At 45.5% G+C, this 17,247-nt stretch overlaps 1 protein-coding gene across 1 annotated transcript in view; it reads right to left on the bottom strand.

The window, feature by feature from the left end:
• Positions 1-16,822, bottom strand: part of COLGALT2 (collagen beta(1-O)galactosyltransferase 2) — an 86,552-nt gene extending 69,730 nt beyond the window's left edge. Inside the window, exon 1 of the mRNA XM_081026915.1 lies at positions 16,427-16,822. Coding sequence (XP_080883041.1) covers positions 16,427-16,686 — 260 coding nt within the window. The 5' untranslated portion in view covers positions 16,687-16,822. The remainder of the gene's footprint in view (positions 1-16,426) is intronic.
• Between the last annotated feature and the right edge of the window lie 425 nt (positions 16,823-17,247).

Raw genomic sequence — 17,247 nt, 5'->3', positions numbered from 1 at the left:
TTAGCACGTATCTTTTTAAATCATCTAGTTTATGTATTTACTTGTGTATCATCACCTTCTCCCAATACTGTACAACATAAGCTCCATGGGGGCAGTCTGTACTTGTACCCCCAGCACCTCAAATAATGACATTGACTTGTATCGTGTTCTTAGATTGTGTGGCTAGGAGTGTACAACATTCTTACTTGAAGTCTCTCGTGAGGTTGTACTGGGATATCATCTGGGCTGGAAGGTCCACTTCCTAGGTGGCTCACTCGCACAGCAGCAAGTCGGTGCTGGCTTGCAGACCATAGTTCCTCTCCACATCACATGCGCCTTCTCCTTGGGACTGTTTCAATGTCCTTATGGCACAGGGGACATCGCCCAGGGCAAGCAACCCATGAGATCACCGCAGAAAATGCAATGCCATCTATGATCTGGCCTCGGAAGTCACACACTCTCACTTCTACCTGTTCTATTGTTCACGTGATTCAGCCTGGGAGGAGACTATGGAATGGGTGAACAGTAGGGAGCAATGGTCATTGGGGGTCATTGGGGGTCATTGGGGGTCATTGTGGAGGTCGGTTTCCATGCAGCTGTTTACAGGTTGCTTTTTAAAGAGCAGGTCTTTGAGATTAGGAAAGAAAACATCCATGCAACCTCATATTTTTACACATTACTTCAATACTTAAAACACTTTTAAAGAAGTAATATTTTCTGCTTTTCTATGGAGACTGAAAAAAGTACACGTCTTTTGTGATAGAATTCAATGAAAAGAATCATGAAACGACTACTGTTTTCACTTTCACTTTTTGTTTAACAACAGGTGACTGGTTTTGTTTTACTCTGTACTTAGTTGGGCATGTGCAGCCCTCAAGCTCTTTGAAATGTAAAAGTGAGACAATGGCCAAGGTCAAGCTTAGCTGGGAGGAGTTTGGACAAGTATTTGGAAGCAGGCCCCCAGACAGAATCTGCAGCCCAGGTCTCTTTTGGGACAACGATATGTGCGATTCTTCTACCAAAAATGACCTCACTTGTTAACAGCTGATTGTTTGGGGTCTGGAAACCATAGTGTATTATTTTACCACCCAGGGTGAAATTAACTACAGACTGCAGCCATGTGTCACCTTGGTCTTGTCAGGGATCAAAGGCCAAGGAAGGCAAATATTTTTTTTTCAGAGGCTGAAAATAAGAATTACCTGTCCGGATTTTTAAAAGTCATAATCATTTTTTTATAAGGTGCTGTGAAAAATAGCTTTTCCTAATTATTTCAGATAGGACACCTGAGTTTCTAGTGCTGCCAATCCTCTAATAATAAACAGACCAATCCATCAATAAAGTCACCAAAACCAACCTAGAAAAATGCCCCCTTGAAAAAGATAAAAAGGAAAGAATTGGAAAAAAGAGAAGGGAGCCAAATCCACGATGTGAATAAAAGTAGTGAAATTTGATTTGAAGAAGAACTCAAAAAAAAAAAAAAAAAAAAAAGAAAGAAAATCTAAGGGGAAATGATGGTGATTCTTTTCATTGAATTCTGTCACTAAGAAGAAATGCGTACTTTTTTCAGTCTCTATAGAAGGTAAAACATAGCTTATGGTTTATTTATCCTCTGCTCCTTTGACTTCAAAAAGATGAAGTGTTCCATTTAGGGAAACTATTAGCCTTCTAGCTCAAAGGAACAGAATGCCAACGTAATTTATTATCTAAAACTTGACAGCTGAAATGCAGATCAGGGAACAAAACCTCAAATCTCAGACGCCTTGTTATTCAGAAGACAGGAAAAGCTTCAAAGTCCACTCTGTTTTTAGGGCTGAAACGGTCTGACTCCCAGTCCCTTAAATCACATTCACTGTTATGTCAGAATAAAAACTCACTAGGGCATTTTATGCTTCTGTGCCCCAGTGTTACTAAGGCTTCCATCCTACAAGAGTCTTATTTCAGAAACTCAGTGCAGTTGGTGCTAGTTCGTAGGGAAAGGAGGCAGCCAGCTAACAGCTTGAGAGTATCATCTGAACAGCCAGGATCAGAGAGAGGGCCACCGAGCAGCACATCCTCGAGATAACACTGATCCAGTGGTAGGGTTTGCTTTGTTATTTACTGGTTGTGTCTCAGAAAAGCAAGAGTTCGATTTTCGAGACTGAACCCCAAGAATGTAAGTCAGAGTCACCAGTGGAAACACTCTTTGAAAAAGAATATTATTGCCTTTGTAATTTTCTCTTTCTGTGGGTAGCCTACAAATCAAAATCAGGAGACCGTGGTTCTGTCTCCCATAGCTCCACTTCCCAACCTTTTCTTCTGCTCTTACACTAAAAGCATTAGCAAGGAAGGATATGGCCCGCCCACCTTTCACAGGCACGCATGCTCCTGGCCCCTGGAGGTCAGCATAGACCAATCTTTAGCATGTCTACGGTATGTATAATGACACCACTGTGAAGTGAAGCCTCTCTCTCTGTGGGGTTGGGGGCAGGGGCAAGGGGGCTTTCACTGTGGTGCAATAATCCATTAGCCTGGTGAAACTTGACTTCCAACTACCTAACTTGACTACCCAACTTCTTAACCCCCAAAGTGCCCATGTAAGCTACTTTCTTCACTCAGGGGACTGAGCAAAATACACAGGATCGCAGGCTGGACTGCAGCTTTTGCAAAGCACAAACACATACATTGTTTCCCATCCTAGTGGCAAATGTCAAACTCCTATTTTTGCCTTTTCAAAGAAAGGGGGACCTGGCACTTACTTATTCTGCATGCATGAGAAAAGTCAGATCTAACAAAAGAGCTGCAATATGCATGCTCATGAGGCAAATATTCCTTCTCAAGCCTTGACAGCAATGGTTTTCCCAGTTTTCAGATCTGGAACTATCTTTTCTGACATAATTCTCTGGGTTCTTTTTCTTCTCATCACAGATGATGTTGTTTATGATATTCTTTTGGTTGCTGTTGTTCATGAAAGAGATGGTACTTTCTTTCAAGTTAGAGATTATATTAGAGGGGGAGAGTGTGTGTGTGTGTGTGAGAGAGAGAGAGAGAGATTTTAAAGAAATTGATTGGCCCATTGGCTCATGCAGTTACGGAGGTTGGCAAGTTCAAAGTTTGTAGGGTGGGTCAGCAGGCTAGAGACTCAGGGAGGAGTCAGTATTGCAGATCAAGACCACCGGAAGTCTGATGGCACAATTCCCCTCTCTTGCTAAAGGAGGTCAGTCTTTTGTTCTACTCAGGCCTTCAACTGATTATGAGGCCCACCCCTATTATGGAAGGCAATTGGCTTTACTCAAAGTCCACTGATTTAAATGTAAATCTAATCTAAAAACACCTTCTCAGAAGCATCAGGACTAATGTTTGGCCTCATATCCAGGCACCATGGCCCAGCAAAGGTAACACATAAAATTAACCATCACAAAGGGCAAATAATTTTATACAGATATGAGGCATCAGTCTATTGAGCGAGGATATGAGACATGGCTAAGTCAAAACGACTGAAGAAGTTATATCTAAGTACAAAGAAAGAAACGAAGGCCCAACTACCATCTTAAATAATGCTGCCATCTTAAATGACGCGGCAATAGAGTAAGTTGTTTCATTTTTCATGGTATGAGTGATGGAACTGCAAATACATAGCATGCTTTGGATAGAAAAGTCTTTAAAGAGCAGCCAACCCAGGACTCACTGTATAGATGAGGAGACCAAGACAAAGCAGAGAATTCAAGAAAATCTGAAAATACGGTGGTACATTGCATAGATGACGGAAAGAGCGAACAGCTAAGAAACCAGATAAAACTGGCCCTGGAAGGCCCTATGTGGAATGTTGCTGAATATTTTCCAGTTTTTTTTTCTGAGCTGAGATAAAAATTATTCTACGTTGTCTAACCTCACAACTACTGGGCAACAGAGAGAGATACAGCTCAAGGGTGTATGCTGGGTGATTGGACCAAAGTGACCTGTTATCAAAAACCGGCCTTTGTATATCCAAACCACAGACAATCAATGCATGGAAAATGGAGTGTTCGATTACTGCCTTTATTTTATTAAGGCCCATGGGAAAACGAGGGTGTGGACCGCACCATGCCAACATCAGCACTGGCCAGTGGGCCTGGGGCTTCCATGCTTCCCAGAAAGACACTTGATAATCTGCTTTTTATGGGGTGGGGGTAGATCAGTAAGTATTAGTGAGTTATTGTCCCTTCCTCTTCACACAAATGCCAGTAGAACCCCTTTAGTTCACCAGTATTTGCATGGACCCTAGGAAAAGCTATTAAGATTCAGGACCATTATCAGAGGGGACTTGGCAGAATCTCGTGTTCTTTGGGAGACAGAACGCTGGCCCAGAAGTGGAGCTGTAACCTTCAGTCACCTGCTGGCATTGCTGCAATCTGATGCCTAAGAAATGAGGAGCCAGTGGGTCTTTAATGCCCAGTCAAGGCTTTGAAGCTGTGTCAAGACCACAGGACAAAGGCAGCACTGTGTATGCAAATCGAGAAACAAAAGAAGCTAAAATCCAAAGCCATTAAAAAAGTAACATCAGAAACTCAATACCCAGAGATGATTAGAGGCCCTGCACCAGTATGAAACAGATGCCTAAAAGCAAGGCTGGGCAACACACCAAAACACACACTGCGGGAAGGAATCTGGAGCGCCCGAGCCTGGCTAGATGCGCTTAGAAGCCTTGGCACACACAGCTCCCTCAGCCAAGTGGCAGCATCTGTGCGCCACAGAAAGCAAGCCCTAGGCCACCGCTGCTGCTGTACCTGGAGCACACAGCCCCTTCATGAGAAGTTCCAGTGTGTGCCCCTGCAAGGCCAGCCCACTTCCTGCCACATCCCTTGGCAGTTCGGTCATCGGGTAGCACATGCCATCAGCAGGAGGCAACACCGAGTGAACACCTTCGGACACAGTTTACAACACAGTGCATGCAACACAATGAGCTTCCGAGAAAACTTAGACTTTATTTTTAGGCCATTCCAAACGCTCTAAAGGTGTGCTGAGGGTCCAGGAAACATCAGTCATGCAGAGTTATTATGATTCATGAAGTTTCTTCATTTATGGTCACTTCCACGAAGGAGGTACTAACGCCAGATCGGAAGGGACCCCAGAGGACATCTCATCAAAAGGTTCTCAAGCCTAGCTGTACATTACCACTCCGTGGGAAGGTTTCAAAATATGTCATTTGCCCTGCCCTACACCAGAAATTCAGACATAAATGGCCTGGGAGTGGGGTCCAGGCATTGGTATTTTTCAAAACCTCATCAAATGATCCTAATAAGCAGCCACATTTGAGAACCACAACTCTAGAGTATCTCCCTTAGATTACAGAAGAGGAGACTGAGACTCGGAGAGACTAAGCGACACAGCATGAGTAATTTTTCCCAGCCTTTCATCAGACAACATAAATGACAAAACGAGGACTGTTGCATACTGGAGGAAACATGGACAGTCTGCTTTGGGCTAGAAGCAATTGTCCTGGAGACCCGGGGTGCACCAGCCAGGCCTCACCTTCCTCCCCAGGTGACTTTTTTCTTCTTGGCAGGATGCACTAAGCTAAAGATTACCACTCACATTTTCTTGAGAAGCAAAAGACTAAAAAAGAAAATGGACGCATAAACTGGAGAACCTTCACTGTGGGATTTTTGAAAGACCTGTCACCATAAGAACACAATAAAATGAGAGTGTGGAAAGGTACAACATTTAGCAATTGAGTTGTGATCGGCCCTCGAGAAGGCTGCCTGTAGGTGAGATTATCATAACACTACTGTATCAATTTAGGACAGCAGCGACAAATTCAGAACAATCCTTTGTATAGCGGACCGGGACAGTATGAATTTCTAAAAAGTTTTGATGTCATAACTAGTGAAGACGCCAGACTTAGGGACTTTGTAATATTATCTAATTAGGGCTGACATGCCAACTACTACAAGCAGACTAATATAACAGATTGTTTAGATTTTTCACAAATGAGGGGAGGGATTTTTAATGGCATGTCAAGGAGAAAATCAAAGGTAGGAAAATTAAATACAAATAACAAGATTAGGAAATATGAGGACCAAAGTGGTTTAAATGACTACTGTTTATCTCAAGGAAATGCACTGGTTTGATTTCCCTCCACCCTATTAAGAGATGCTCATTAATAGCTATCTTTCCTTCTCTAAAACCTAATGCTTAATGAGCTCACGATGTGAGATACACTGAGCAAAGAAAAAGGTTTGAGGGAGTGTCATTTTATACCGAGCCCCAGTGCAAGGTGTTTCATCCCAAAGCAGTTTGGGGTACCATCTTAAAAAAAATCTTTTTTTTTAAATAGCCACTGTTGGAAAAAGGGAGGACACATGTGTTTCACTGAAAAAACACACAAATAATGTCTGCCTGGCATAGCCTCTCCTTTGTAACCCTGTACCTCACCACTTTACTTGATGAGAAAACTCTTTGGACTTCTGGATGGTTTAAGCATTTGGAACCTGAAATTTAGAAGATTCCACGCCTATGCCAAGCTCTGAAAATCTCATGGACGGTCCTGTAGAGGCATGCATAGCCTTCAGTCCTCCCATGAGGGTCCCCTGTTCCTCATGGTGCCTTCTGGGAGCCCATCTCTTGCAGTTCCCAAACCCAGAGGTGAATCCAAATTACCTGTGTACATGTTTTAAGACCAGATTCCCAGGCCCCTCCCATGGGCCATCTGACTGAACGTGGCTGAAACAAGGCCCAGAAATCTAAGCAAGTAATATATGTCCTAGGTGTTGTGATGCAGGTGGCTCCTGAACCAGTATTTAGGAACCACTCATCGAAGTCCAGCAGCCTTAAACCAAGAGGTGGGCAGAACAGTGATGAGGGTCATGTCCAATTAAGGCCAATGAACTCGACGAATGGACGTGAGTCACTTTTAGGCCACCTGAACTACTAATTTCAACATGATTGCCTGGATTTATCCACATAGACAATCTGAGATGGCCAAATAAATAAAAGGATGTACATACCCTTTTTTAGTCCATTGCTTTAGAAATTTGTAGTTTATCACACCAAAGCGAATTTTCTAGGATGGAAATCAATGTGCCCAGTAAATCATAAAGTCTAACAAGACTGAGGAAAGGCAGAAAGGAGACATGTAATTTTCTAAAATATTTTGGGATGTTGGCTGTTTCAATAAAATCCTTCTGAAATGCGAGACACAGTCCGGCTGTCTAAAAGCTCTACCCCACCCCCAACCAGCTTCCAGCAGAAGGAAAATGGCAACACGGGAGCTGCATACACCATTACTGTTCAATGGTGCAGCAATGACATGAAAAACCCTGATTCCACTTGGCAGCAACTTTCCACTATCTTGGCGGGTCTAAACCATAATCACTGCGGTGTGTGGAGCTTGGACAGATTCTGGGGCTGGCTGGAAACCAAGAAACTGAAAAGCAGCCCAGCGGTCCAGCAAGAAACCCCGTGTTGGAAATGCCACAATCCCAGTTGTCCACAACCACATTTCTCACAGATAGCCCAGGAATTTACGTTCCACCGCTAGTCTCCAGAAAATTCTACCTTTCCCAAGACCCTGAAAAACAGCCATTTCTCACTTAACATGATGTTTCGGAAGGATGCCAATCAACGTGCCTCCAGACATTCCCCTTTCTCAGGCTCATCTCTTGTGTTGTGAGAATAGGAAGCTTGCTATAACCCCATACCTTCCCCACCTCTAAAACATATAGAATCGTTCTCAGATGGAAAAAGGGGCTGGAAAGAAAGAGTTCTGCTTCCCTGTTGTCTAAAATGTGAGCACTTTGGGCTACCTTCATGCTTTTCGTGGGCTTGACAACTGCCTTAATCTGTTCAGACAACTATAAGAAATGCCACAGACTGGGTCGCTTATAAACAATAGACATTTGTTTCCCACAGTTCTGGAAGCTGGAAGTCCAAGATCAGGGTGCCTGAATGGTCAGGGTCTGGTGAAGGCCCTCTTCTGGGTTGCGGACTTCTTGCTGTGTCCTCCTTACAGGGAGGAAGGGGTGAGGGCATCTCTCTCGAGCCTCTTTTGAAAGGCACCAATCCCACTCATGTAGGTGGAACCCTCCCAAAGCCTCCATCTCCTAATACCATCATCTTTGGGGGTTAGGATGCCAACATATGAATTTGGGGGGGGACACATTCAAACCACGGCAACAGCCAAAATGGAGAAAGATCCATTTAAGGAACATACTCTCTCGTGCCTCAATAGACTTTGAAGTGATTCAACCTAGAAGGTAAAGAATTTTTACAATACAGCCAATTTATCAATGAAACCAGGTACTCATGGGAATGCTTCAGCAGCAGTGGCCTGGTCCCATTCTTAGGAGTATAGAGCCCACGATCATTATGTATGTTATCATTTATGTTTCTGAAACGCACATCTTCTAAGGGGTCTTGACACATTAATCGGAAAACACTAGAGGGGGTAGTTTGCATTGTATTTGCAGAGGAACGAAAATCTCATCAGCTAACCCATCAAGTCAGGGACAGGCCTCAGGCCTACTGAATTTGCCAAACAACGAAACTAATAACAACCTCAATTAAATGAAATGTGTTACCAAGTCTTACGTTCAGCCCTGGCAGGGTGTCAAGAAACTCGATTGGAAGTCTAAGTCTGACATGATTTTCGTACGGTGCTCCCAAAGAGGAAAAGAAATACCCTCCAGTCACCTCTTAAGGTTTAATTCATGCAAGAGACTTGGCCAATGCCACAACCACAATCTGAATGGCAGCAAGTCCCAGTGATTAATTACAGCCACTTTTTTTTTTCTTGCACGGCTTTTCAATTATTACCTATAATGAGATCCTTTTGTGTTTTTTTTTAATGAACATTAACCCACAACTTTCCTACCAGAGGAATGGAGAGGTGAGGGAAACACAATAGGATCCTGATTCCTTAACCTCTAGTTCTCTCGCTGGTAGCTTGCCAAGCCTGCTGGTTCTGGAAAGCAGTTACTACTCTAGTCTCGGGACCCTCAGGGCTCCAGAGGAGCCTGATGAGGGTGTAAGGGTCACCACCCCACCCAAATGCCACCAGGGGCCAGGCCAGCCTCTGAGTTGGATTGTGCACAGAGAGTGAGCTGATGGGGACACAACTGTCTGGAGAAAGTGCAGGGGACAGTAGCTACTCAGCCGTAACAGTCATGGGTGTGTTCATGCGCAGGCCTGGAGAGGCAGGGGCTGCTTATCCGGGCATGCTCAGTTTGTGAAAAGTTATCCAGTTACGTATTTATGTGAACTTTTTGGAGGCATAGGACACTTCATTAATTTTTTTTTTTTTAATGAGCTTAGGACCAGATTTTCTGGGGGCCAGAGACATAAGCACAAGAGAGCAGGATGAATGTGATCAGGGAGGGGCTCACAGTCATTACCTGGACACAGGTATCATGTGAAGCTGGGCATGAGTGTCGGTGGGCTGGCAGAGTTTTTAGAACCTGGGATAGAGAGGGTGCTTTTAAAACATCACCCTTCTGCAGAACCGGCTGAATAAAACGCTCATATTTTGGTGAACATTAGATGCAGGTATATTCATAGAAAGTTTCTAGAAGAATACACAAGAAAGGGTTAACACTGGTTGCCTCTGGCAGGTGGTATGGAATAGAAGGGAGGTTTACTTTTGATCATATTCCCATTCATGCTGCTTGAATTTTTACTGTGGGTGTGTGTTATTGTTTCAATTTTAAAAAGATAAAAGTCAGGAAAGCAAGTTTTTAAATTACTTGAATTGCTATTAAATAACTCCACATGGACCCTAAGAGATTTAAAATATTTTCAAATCAGCAATTTTTGATGTGCTAAACAACATAAGTGTAATTAAATGGGCAAGTCACTCCACTGAGAATAAAAATGTCAGGACATACACCATACACGTTTTGTAATTCCTGATGAATAATAACTATGATTTAAACACACACAGTGAAAGCTCTTCATAATATGGCAACTGGAGAATAGAAGAGGACTAACAACCATACTGTAGGCTAATCATTTTCGTTCCGACTTTAATTGTACTGTATTTTATCGGAAGAAATGTGCAGGAACAAGCCTTATGAGAGTCCTAGTATGGCCCCTATATAAGCCTTATGAGAGTCCTAGTATGGCCCCTATATAAGCCTTAGAATGCCCTACTATGGCTCCTCTATAAGCCTTAGAATGCCCTACTATGGCCCCTCTATAAGCCTTAGAATGCCCTACTGTACTATGCCATAGACTTGAAGACAGTGCCACACAATGATATGACCCATGTGTACATTTAAGTGTTGGAAAAAGAACTGCAGCATAACCAGCAGCCTTCCTGGTCACAAAGCCTTCACTGTTCATTCCTACGACCACCAGAGACAGTGGAGGGAGCGGGCCACCAGAAGCTTGGAGACCTGGAGTCACCAAGAAACTTGGTGGTGGACTCACCTGGGGAAAGGAGCTGAAGACAAATCTGTAAACCAAACCCTGCTTAGAATAACTGGCATGCTCCTTTCCACCATGAGTGACATTTGTTAGAACACAATCAACACTAAAACAGCCACACACATAGGATTTAAAATCTAGAAATCTGTTAACTCATCTAGACACTTATTCACTATATAATATATGAAGGTGAAATCCTTGAACTGTGCTTTACTTTTCCCATCCATAGACATGACTTAATAAAATAGAACCAGGGCAAATTTGGGGGCATTCTTTCTAACCCTACAGAGAATCTGTCATAACTAGAACAATGGGCTCGGCGACACGTATTCGTCGTTTCAGTTTTTACCCAAAGGAAATATATAATGCTGAGGGCCAATCATGTTTTGAAATTGGAGAATGGGGGAAGGATAGATAGTTTTCTCCAATCATTTGGAAGAAAGTTCAGTTTGGGAGTCAACCACATCTAAGACCAGTAATGAAAAAGGCTTGAAAAGAACCTGATGTTTTTAGTTTTGCCAATATGAACCCCAAGTATTGCAGCCACCACGTGTATGAATGGTGCTGCTTTATTCATTTGCCACTAACAATATTTGATAATACTTCCTTCTGTTGCTAGGTTCTGTGAGCACAGCAGGTGACCTGCATATTTATATACAACCCACCTTGACTCTTGTTCTGTTCCTATGAAATCGACCAACATAGAAAGGTGGGCAGAACAGTGATGAGGGTCATGTCCACAGTAACTAGAGTTCAGTAACTAGAAAGTGACAAAATTATCAAGACAGTGGAAGGGAACCACTGAGTCCGTTATGTCATTCAAGCAGAAGGGGCCATTCTTGTTTGAAAGAAACACTGGTGCTCTTGTCTTCCTAAGTTAAGTCAACTGACAGAAGCAAAAACTAGAACTAATTGGTCCTTTCTTAATCTTAAACAAACCCTCTCTACTCAGTCTGTGACATTAACTGCCTGGGTCACATGCTGGCTCCAATATGACCTCAGGGAAGTTACTTAAATTCTCTGTGCCTCAGTTTCCTTTTGTGTAAAGTGAGGAGTGTAACGGCACGTCTCACCTAGGGTTATTGTCAGGAGCAACTCAGTTACCAAAGTGTTTAGAACAGCACTTCCATAAATGTTACTTTTCATCATGCTGATCCTTTTTTTGTTGGAAGGAAGAAAATAGAGTTCCTTTGAAACATTATATAGATATATTGAAGTCTTCATTTGGGAAGATAGAGGTAAAAGAGATGGGACAAAAAGGAAATAGGAAATATGGATAGGAAATAGCAACTATTTAGTAGCATTTAGGTAAAAGATACTGTCCATACATTATCTCATTTGCTGTTATAATAAATCTTTGAAGTAGCTGTTAGTCATCATTTCCAGATGAGGAAGCTACACTCAGAGGCTCTCTGATGCGTCCACAATCACACAGGAGATTGGAACCCTAGTCTATCGTCAGATAGACTCTAAGCTTTCAGACTCCCTCCTCAGAACTAAACCACCAGGCCGGAAATAAGGAAAAGAAAGGAGAAAGGGGAAGAAAATAGAGTAATGGAGAGAAGGAGACTAAAGTATCATCTGCTTTTTCAGCCATGAGCTGAAGTTTCTCTCCAAAGGAATAACATACACATTTAATGTCAAGATTGTAATGATAAAAGGTGACATCATTCTCACTGCTGGTGCTGAAAACTATCCTGAATGGTAGATTGGAACATTTTATAAACGCACATATATTAGCGTATCTAATTAAACATTCACCTAAATGTTACTGGTTGAAAATGTGGAGATAAATCCAAGCTAATCCCCAAACACGGCACAGATGAGTAGCGCACAGAATGCTGGGATCAGTACCCAGAACAAGTAGCGGCTTATCATTGTTAATGTTTATATTAATAGACTTTCACCTCTTTATTTAGGAAGGCGTACAATGGTCCCCAATGTAGTATAGTACTTTTTAAAACTTGACCAAATGAAATGCGCAAATTGTTCTGTAATGACATGGCAGTTACTACCTTGTGAGCACAGACTTTGTGTATCCCAACCGTCTTTCCACAGGCTCTCCAAAAGACAAACTGAATGTACCTTTTGAGTCACATGTTTTTACCTTGTGCCCTGCTCCATTTTTCACTATCGTGGTACTTGGCACCGCTCCCCATAATCATAGGTTTGGGAAAAGGGATGAGATCATCCTTCCTTCTGTTGCTAAGGCCACTGTTCGTGGCTCCACTGAATTAAAGAGAACCCGTGGCTGTGCACTGCCGCATGTCACAATGCCTCACGGTTTCCTTTGTCTCGGCACGGCAGTGAGTCCCATGAACTCAGTGCAGGCTTTCCTTGGAACACAAGAAATATCTTCCTTGGTTCCATATCACAAAGCTGCGTGATAGTTGAAGGAAAACAATTAGTTTGGTAGGGTTTTAAGATCGGATCGGTAAATGTGACAAGTTTTCCTTGCTGCTGGTACAAAGCATCTCTAAAACGATAAGCTTTCCTTAATTCAACCTAATCTGAATAAACTTGATGCTGAGATTGCTGCACTCATTTTCTGAAAGCAACAGTTTTAAGGTCAATTCGCTGATACTCATTTCACCTGTCTGTGCAGTGCAGACCTGGTCCAGAAATTTAAGTGAGAACAAAAAAAATCCTATCACTGGGAAGTCTGAATGTGATCCACGAGCCAAGCCTCTCAATTACCCATACAGGAAAGAAGTCTTATCAGATGCTCCTCGAGCCATGCTTAGAGGTCAGCCGATGAGTGAGAAGAGGGAGTCTGCACACAGCTCCTGAGAAAAGATGAAGCGGAAGCTGGCACCCAGACTCTGTATTCAGCAGGGTTCTGTTTTGTAAGGTTCTGGGTAGCTCACAACCATCTTTGCTGAGTGGATACTAACCAGCCTGGCATCTCAGAATGTTGAGTAGAGCTTGGGACTGACAGACTAGAGGTAAGCAATTAGCAGAAGGCCATCAAAGTTATAGCATCCTAACCTGAGGTACCACCTCCTCCTTGAGGGTTATACCCCATAACCTTCCCAGCCAAATAATCCCCTAGGGCCAGTCTCAAAGTCAGCAGCTGCAGTGGTACAATGCAACGAATTCGGAGATTTGTAGTCAGTAGACCTGCCACCTACTTTATCTCCCCTGACAGGAAACTTTGGTGAATGTCCTTTATTTTGTTTTATGATTTTTGTCCTCCTGTTTCCTTTTTCTAGAACCCTTCTTTCCCCCCAGGTTTTAGTGGATTCCTACTTGTCCTTCAAAAGTGAGTTCAAACTAAGTGTCACCTCCTCAAGAAGCTTTCCATGACCACACAACTGCCCCAATCTGATTTAGAAGTCCTTTGTCGCTCCCCCAATTCCTGTAAATGCCATTCAGATCACCTTACACTGCTCAGGGGGAAAGAAAAAAAGCCATATTTGTCTGTGAGCAGCCACATCTTATTCAACTTTTCTTGGCCCAAACCTGGCACTGTGCCTGGTTCTCGCCAAAGAAGGTCATTAGGGACATGTGCTTGTACAACCTCTCTGTGCCCGTTTTGTCATCTATAAAATGGTATAAATACAGTATATACCTGATAGGGTTATTATGGAGACCAAACCAGAACATGAATGTAAAGTGCTTAGAAGAACTGTGAGCTCTTGTCATTGACCATTTGTGAGATTAACCAATAAATGTAACTTGAGTAAGTCAGTTGCTTTAGACAGAATGTCTTCTATGAAATGGAGATAACTTTGTTTCTTTACAGATTGGTAGTGAGGATTAAATGAGATGAAACAGTTGATGAAAGTACTTTGAGAGCTGTAAAGGACTATTTAAAAACTGCCATTTGGGGTATTACCTAATAAATGATGCAAGGTTTGTAAGCCAGAACAAGGTTTGTAAGAAGGGATTTTAGTGGCTAATGCACGGGGTGCCCAAGGCCTTACCCAAGCCTTGGATTTTGTCCTTACCTCTCCAACACTGGCCATAAAGAACAAGGTGCAGTTCCACAAATGAGGGTAGGGGTGCATAGGTCCCAACGGTCTATGCAGAATTAGAATATTACCCACCTAAACTGAACCCATGTCCATAGAACCTGGAACATCCGGGGGCCTAGCATATACAGTCATTGCTGGTTGATTTTGGTCACATCATAAAATCTACGAATTCAAGAGCCAGAAAGAATTCTTGAAAATCAGATTTCACATTTATTCCAATTTCCTCTTGTTAATGATGAGGAAACTGATGTCTATGGCTCCCAAGCAACTGTCGCCAAACCGCATTTCATGCTAGTGACAAACAACTCAAGTCTCCTGATTTGTAGCTTCTAGGTTTATTTAAGTTGTACTGATGTCATGTTCCCACCACTACTGTTCTAGGACAGTGTTTAGGGACAGACAGGTTCAAATTCCAGTTTTAACCATTTATTAATTCTGTAACATGCAGCAAGTTGTTGGGCTGATCCGCGTCTCAGTATTTTTGTTTGTAAAATAAGGATCATAGCACCTCTTTTACAAGTTTAGTGTAGGATAAAAGAGGTAATGTCTGGACATTACTGTCTGCATAGGTAACAAAACCGGTACCTACTACCTGCTTCACCCCTCACTAATCTCTTGTAGTAACTATTGGAATGTTCTTTAAGCAATGCTTACAGACCAAAACCATAGGGTAAAACATCTCTTTTGGAAAAAAAAAAATCTAAGAACTGACATTTGCGGAATGTTCTTTTGGTGTTTAAGTGGTTAAAAAAAAAATCCTTCCTTCTGCTTTAAAACCTGGCTGCAGCAGCATTCCCACTTTCCACGTCGCATGCATGCCCTTCTCCGTGGCAGCGGTCACGTATAGCAGCGCATATAGTAAAGCAGTGTACAGCACAGTGCTGCACTATATCTCATGTTTGCTTTCTCACCTCTGCACCTCTCCCACCAGGTACAGTCAGGCTGCCAAATCCAGCTACTGCTTTATCCATCCTTCTTTTTCTGCCCAAACGTTGCTTTAAGGATAAGTCTTGTCGGCGGACAGCTCCCCTTCTCAACACGAGATAGAAACTGCTCCGGAGTGACCTGGGCTCTGTCTTCCTGGGGAAAGTCCTTCTGTGCCTGTACCTGGCTGCCTGTCTCCCCTAGCCCATGTCCATGTCCTCCTCCACAGACCCCCTGGCGGCTCACCTGGCCACCAACTTCTCGCCCACTGATACCTGCGTTTATAAAGCCGCGGGACTGGACGGAGCTGTAAAGTTGGGGCGGGCAGCCAACTCCACTGATGCCCGGGCCCTCCCCGCAGCAAACCCAGGAACCAGGCCCAGGGCTCTGTCCCTAAGGGCAACACAATGTGGCTGTTTGCCTCCTTGAGAGCGGCACTGTTCCCAGGACGCCGTACCCAAGACCGCCCTGGGCCGTTTCTATCTACGGCGGGAATGCGTCCCAGGAGGGTCCAGAGGCGGGGACAGCCTGGCGCGCGCAGAGGAGACAGGGCCCACGGTGGTGGCGTGGTTGGGGTGACACGGCAGGTCCCCCCTCGCCTCAATTCTGGATCCAGACCCCCTTTTCGTCCCCCGCGGCCCCGAGAACCAGGAGCCATTTCCCCCAGCCGCAGGGTGGGCAGCAGGAGCCGGGCACCGGGCAGCCCGGGCGGCACACTCGTCGCCTGCCACCCCAGTCATTCCAGAGCCCCACTTGCGAGCTGCAGTTGCGTTCCTTGTCGCATCTGGAGGAGTCGGCGGCGACCGGCACCTTTATCCCCCCCAGCCCAGGGCGAGGAGTGTGAGGTGGGCAATTGAGGCGACCTCCCGAGTCGGGAGGGGGAGAAGCTAGCACTCTTTGGGGACCTCCTCCCCAGGCCCGTGTCCGGGGAAGCGCCGAGGCCGCCCAGACGCACACAGCCCACCAGGAGCCCAGGGAGGCGGGTCATCCGCGTGAGCACCCCACGCGTACACAAACCCGCGCGTCCCTGCGCACCCGGACGGCGCCACCCGCCCCGGACGCGCGCGGGCAGCGAGGGGGTGTGCGCACCACGCGTCCCCGGCCCCGCAGGGCGCGCTGCAGCCCCCGCCCGGGTCCCCGCCTGCGGCCGGGGGTCCCCGCCGGCTCACCAGATGGCCATCCTGCTCTTGGGGTAGTCCAGCCGCTCCAGGCAGCCGAGGAAGTGAGGCAGCGTGTGCGCGGCGTTGCGGGCCAGCACGGCCACCAGCACCGTGGGTCTCTGCAGCGGTGACTCGGGGAACACCCTCGCCTCCTCCTCGTCGTCCTCCGAGTCCCGCTCGGCGGTAAAGCGCGCCGGGCAGCCGCCGCGGAGCAGAGCCCAGCAGAGCAGCAGCGAGCAGGCGAGGGTGGCGGCGGGGCGCGCAGCCATGTTCCGGGCTCGGGCCGGCGGGAGGACTGCGGCGAGCGCCGCGCGGGGCTGCCCGAGGACGCCCGAGGCGGGCTGCGCGGGAGGGGCGGGCTGCGCGGGAGGGCCGGCCCGGCCGGGGGCGCGCGCTGGCACCGACCTCGGCGGCCCCGACCCCCCCCCCCGCCGCCGCGGCCCCGCCCAGGCCCTGAAGCGGGGGCGCACCGCGTACCTGCCAACGCCCGCGCCCGCCCGCCCGGGGCTCGGGCTCGCAGACAGTCGTGTCTGTGGGCTGTTTGTACTGGGTCCTGCGGAAAGTTCCTGCAGCCCAGGCTCAGCTGGTACAGCTGAGGTCTGTGGCTTCCCTGGGAGCGGTGAGGTGTGGCCCTGTCTGCCAATGGGCGTGTGTGTGTGTGTGTGTGTGTGTGTGTGTGTGTGTACATAAGGGTACCACTCCAAGAAAATTTATTCTGCGTTTGCAAACCGCAGTCTCAAGTCCTTCACAGTGATGCAATGTATCCAGTTTTTCATAATGCACCTATTGACTAAAAGGGGTACAGTTCTAAAATGGAAAGCCACCCAACT

Source organism: Rhinolophus hipposideros, assembly GCF_964194185.1.
Source record: "Rhinolophus hipposideros genome assembly, chromosome: 19".
In the NCBI taxonomy this organism is placed as follows: Eukaryota; Metazoa; Chordata; class Mammalia; order Chiroptera; family Rhinolophidae; genus Rhinolophus; species Rhinolophus hipposideros.
Note: the sequence above shows the minus strand (reverse complement) of the source record. Positions and strands in the feature narration are given on the sequence as shown.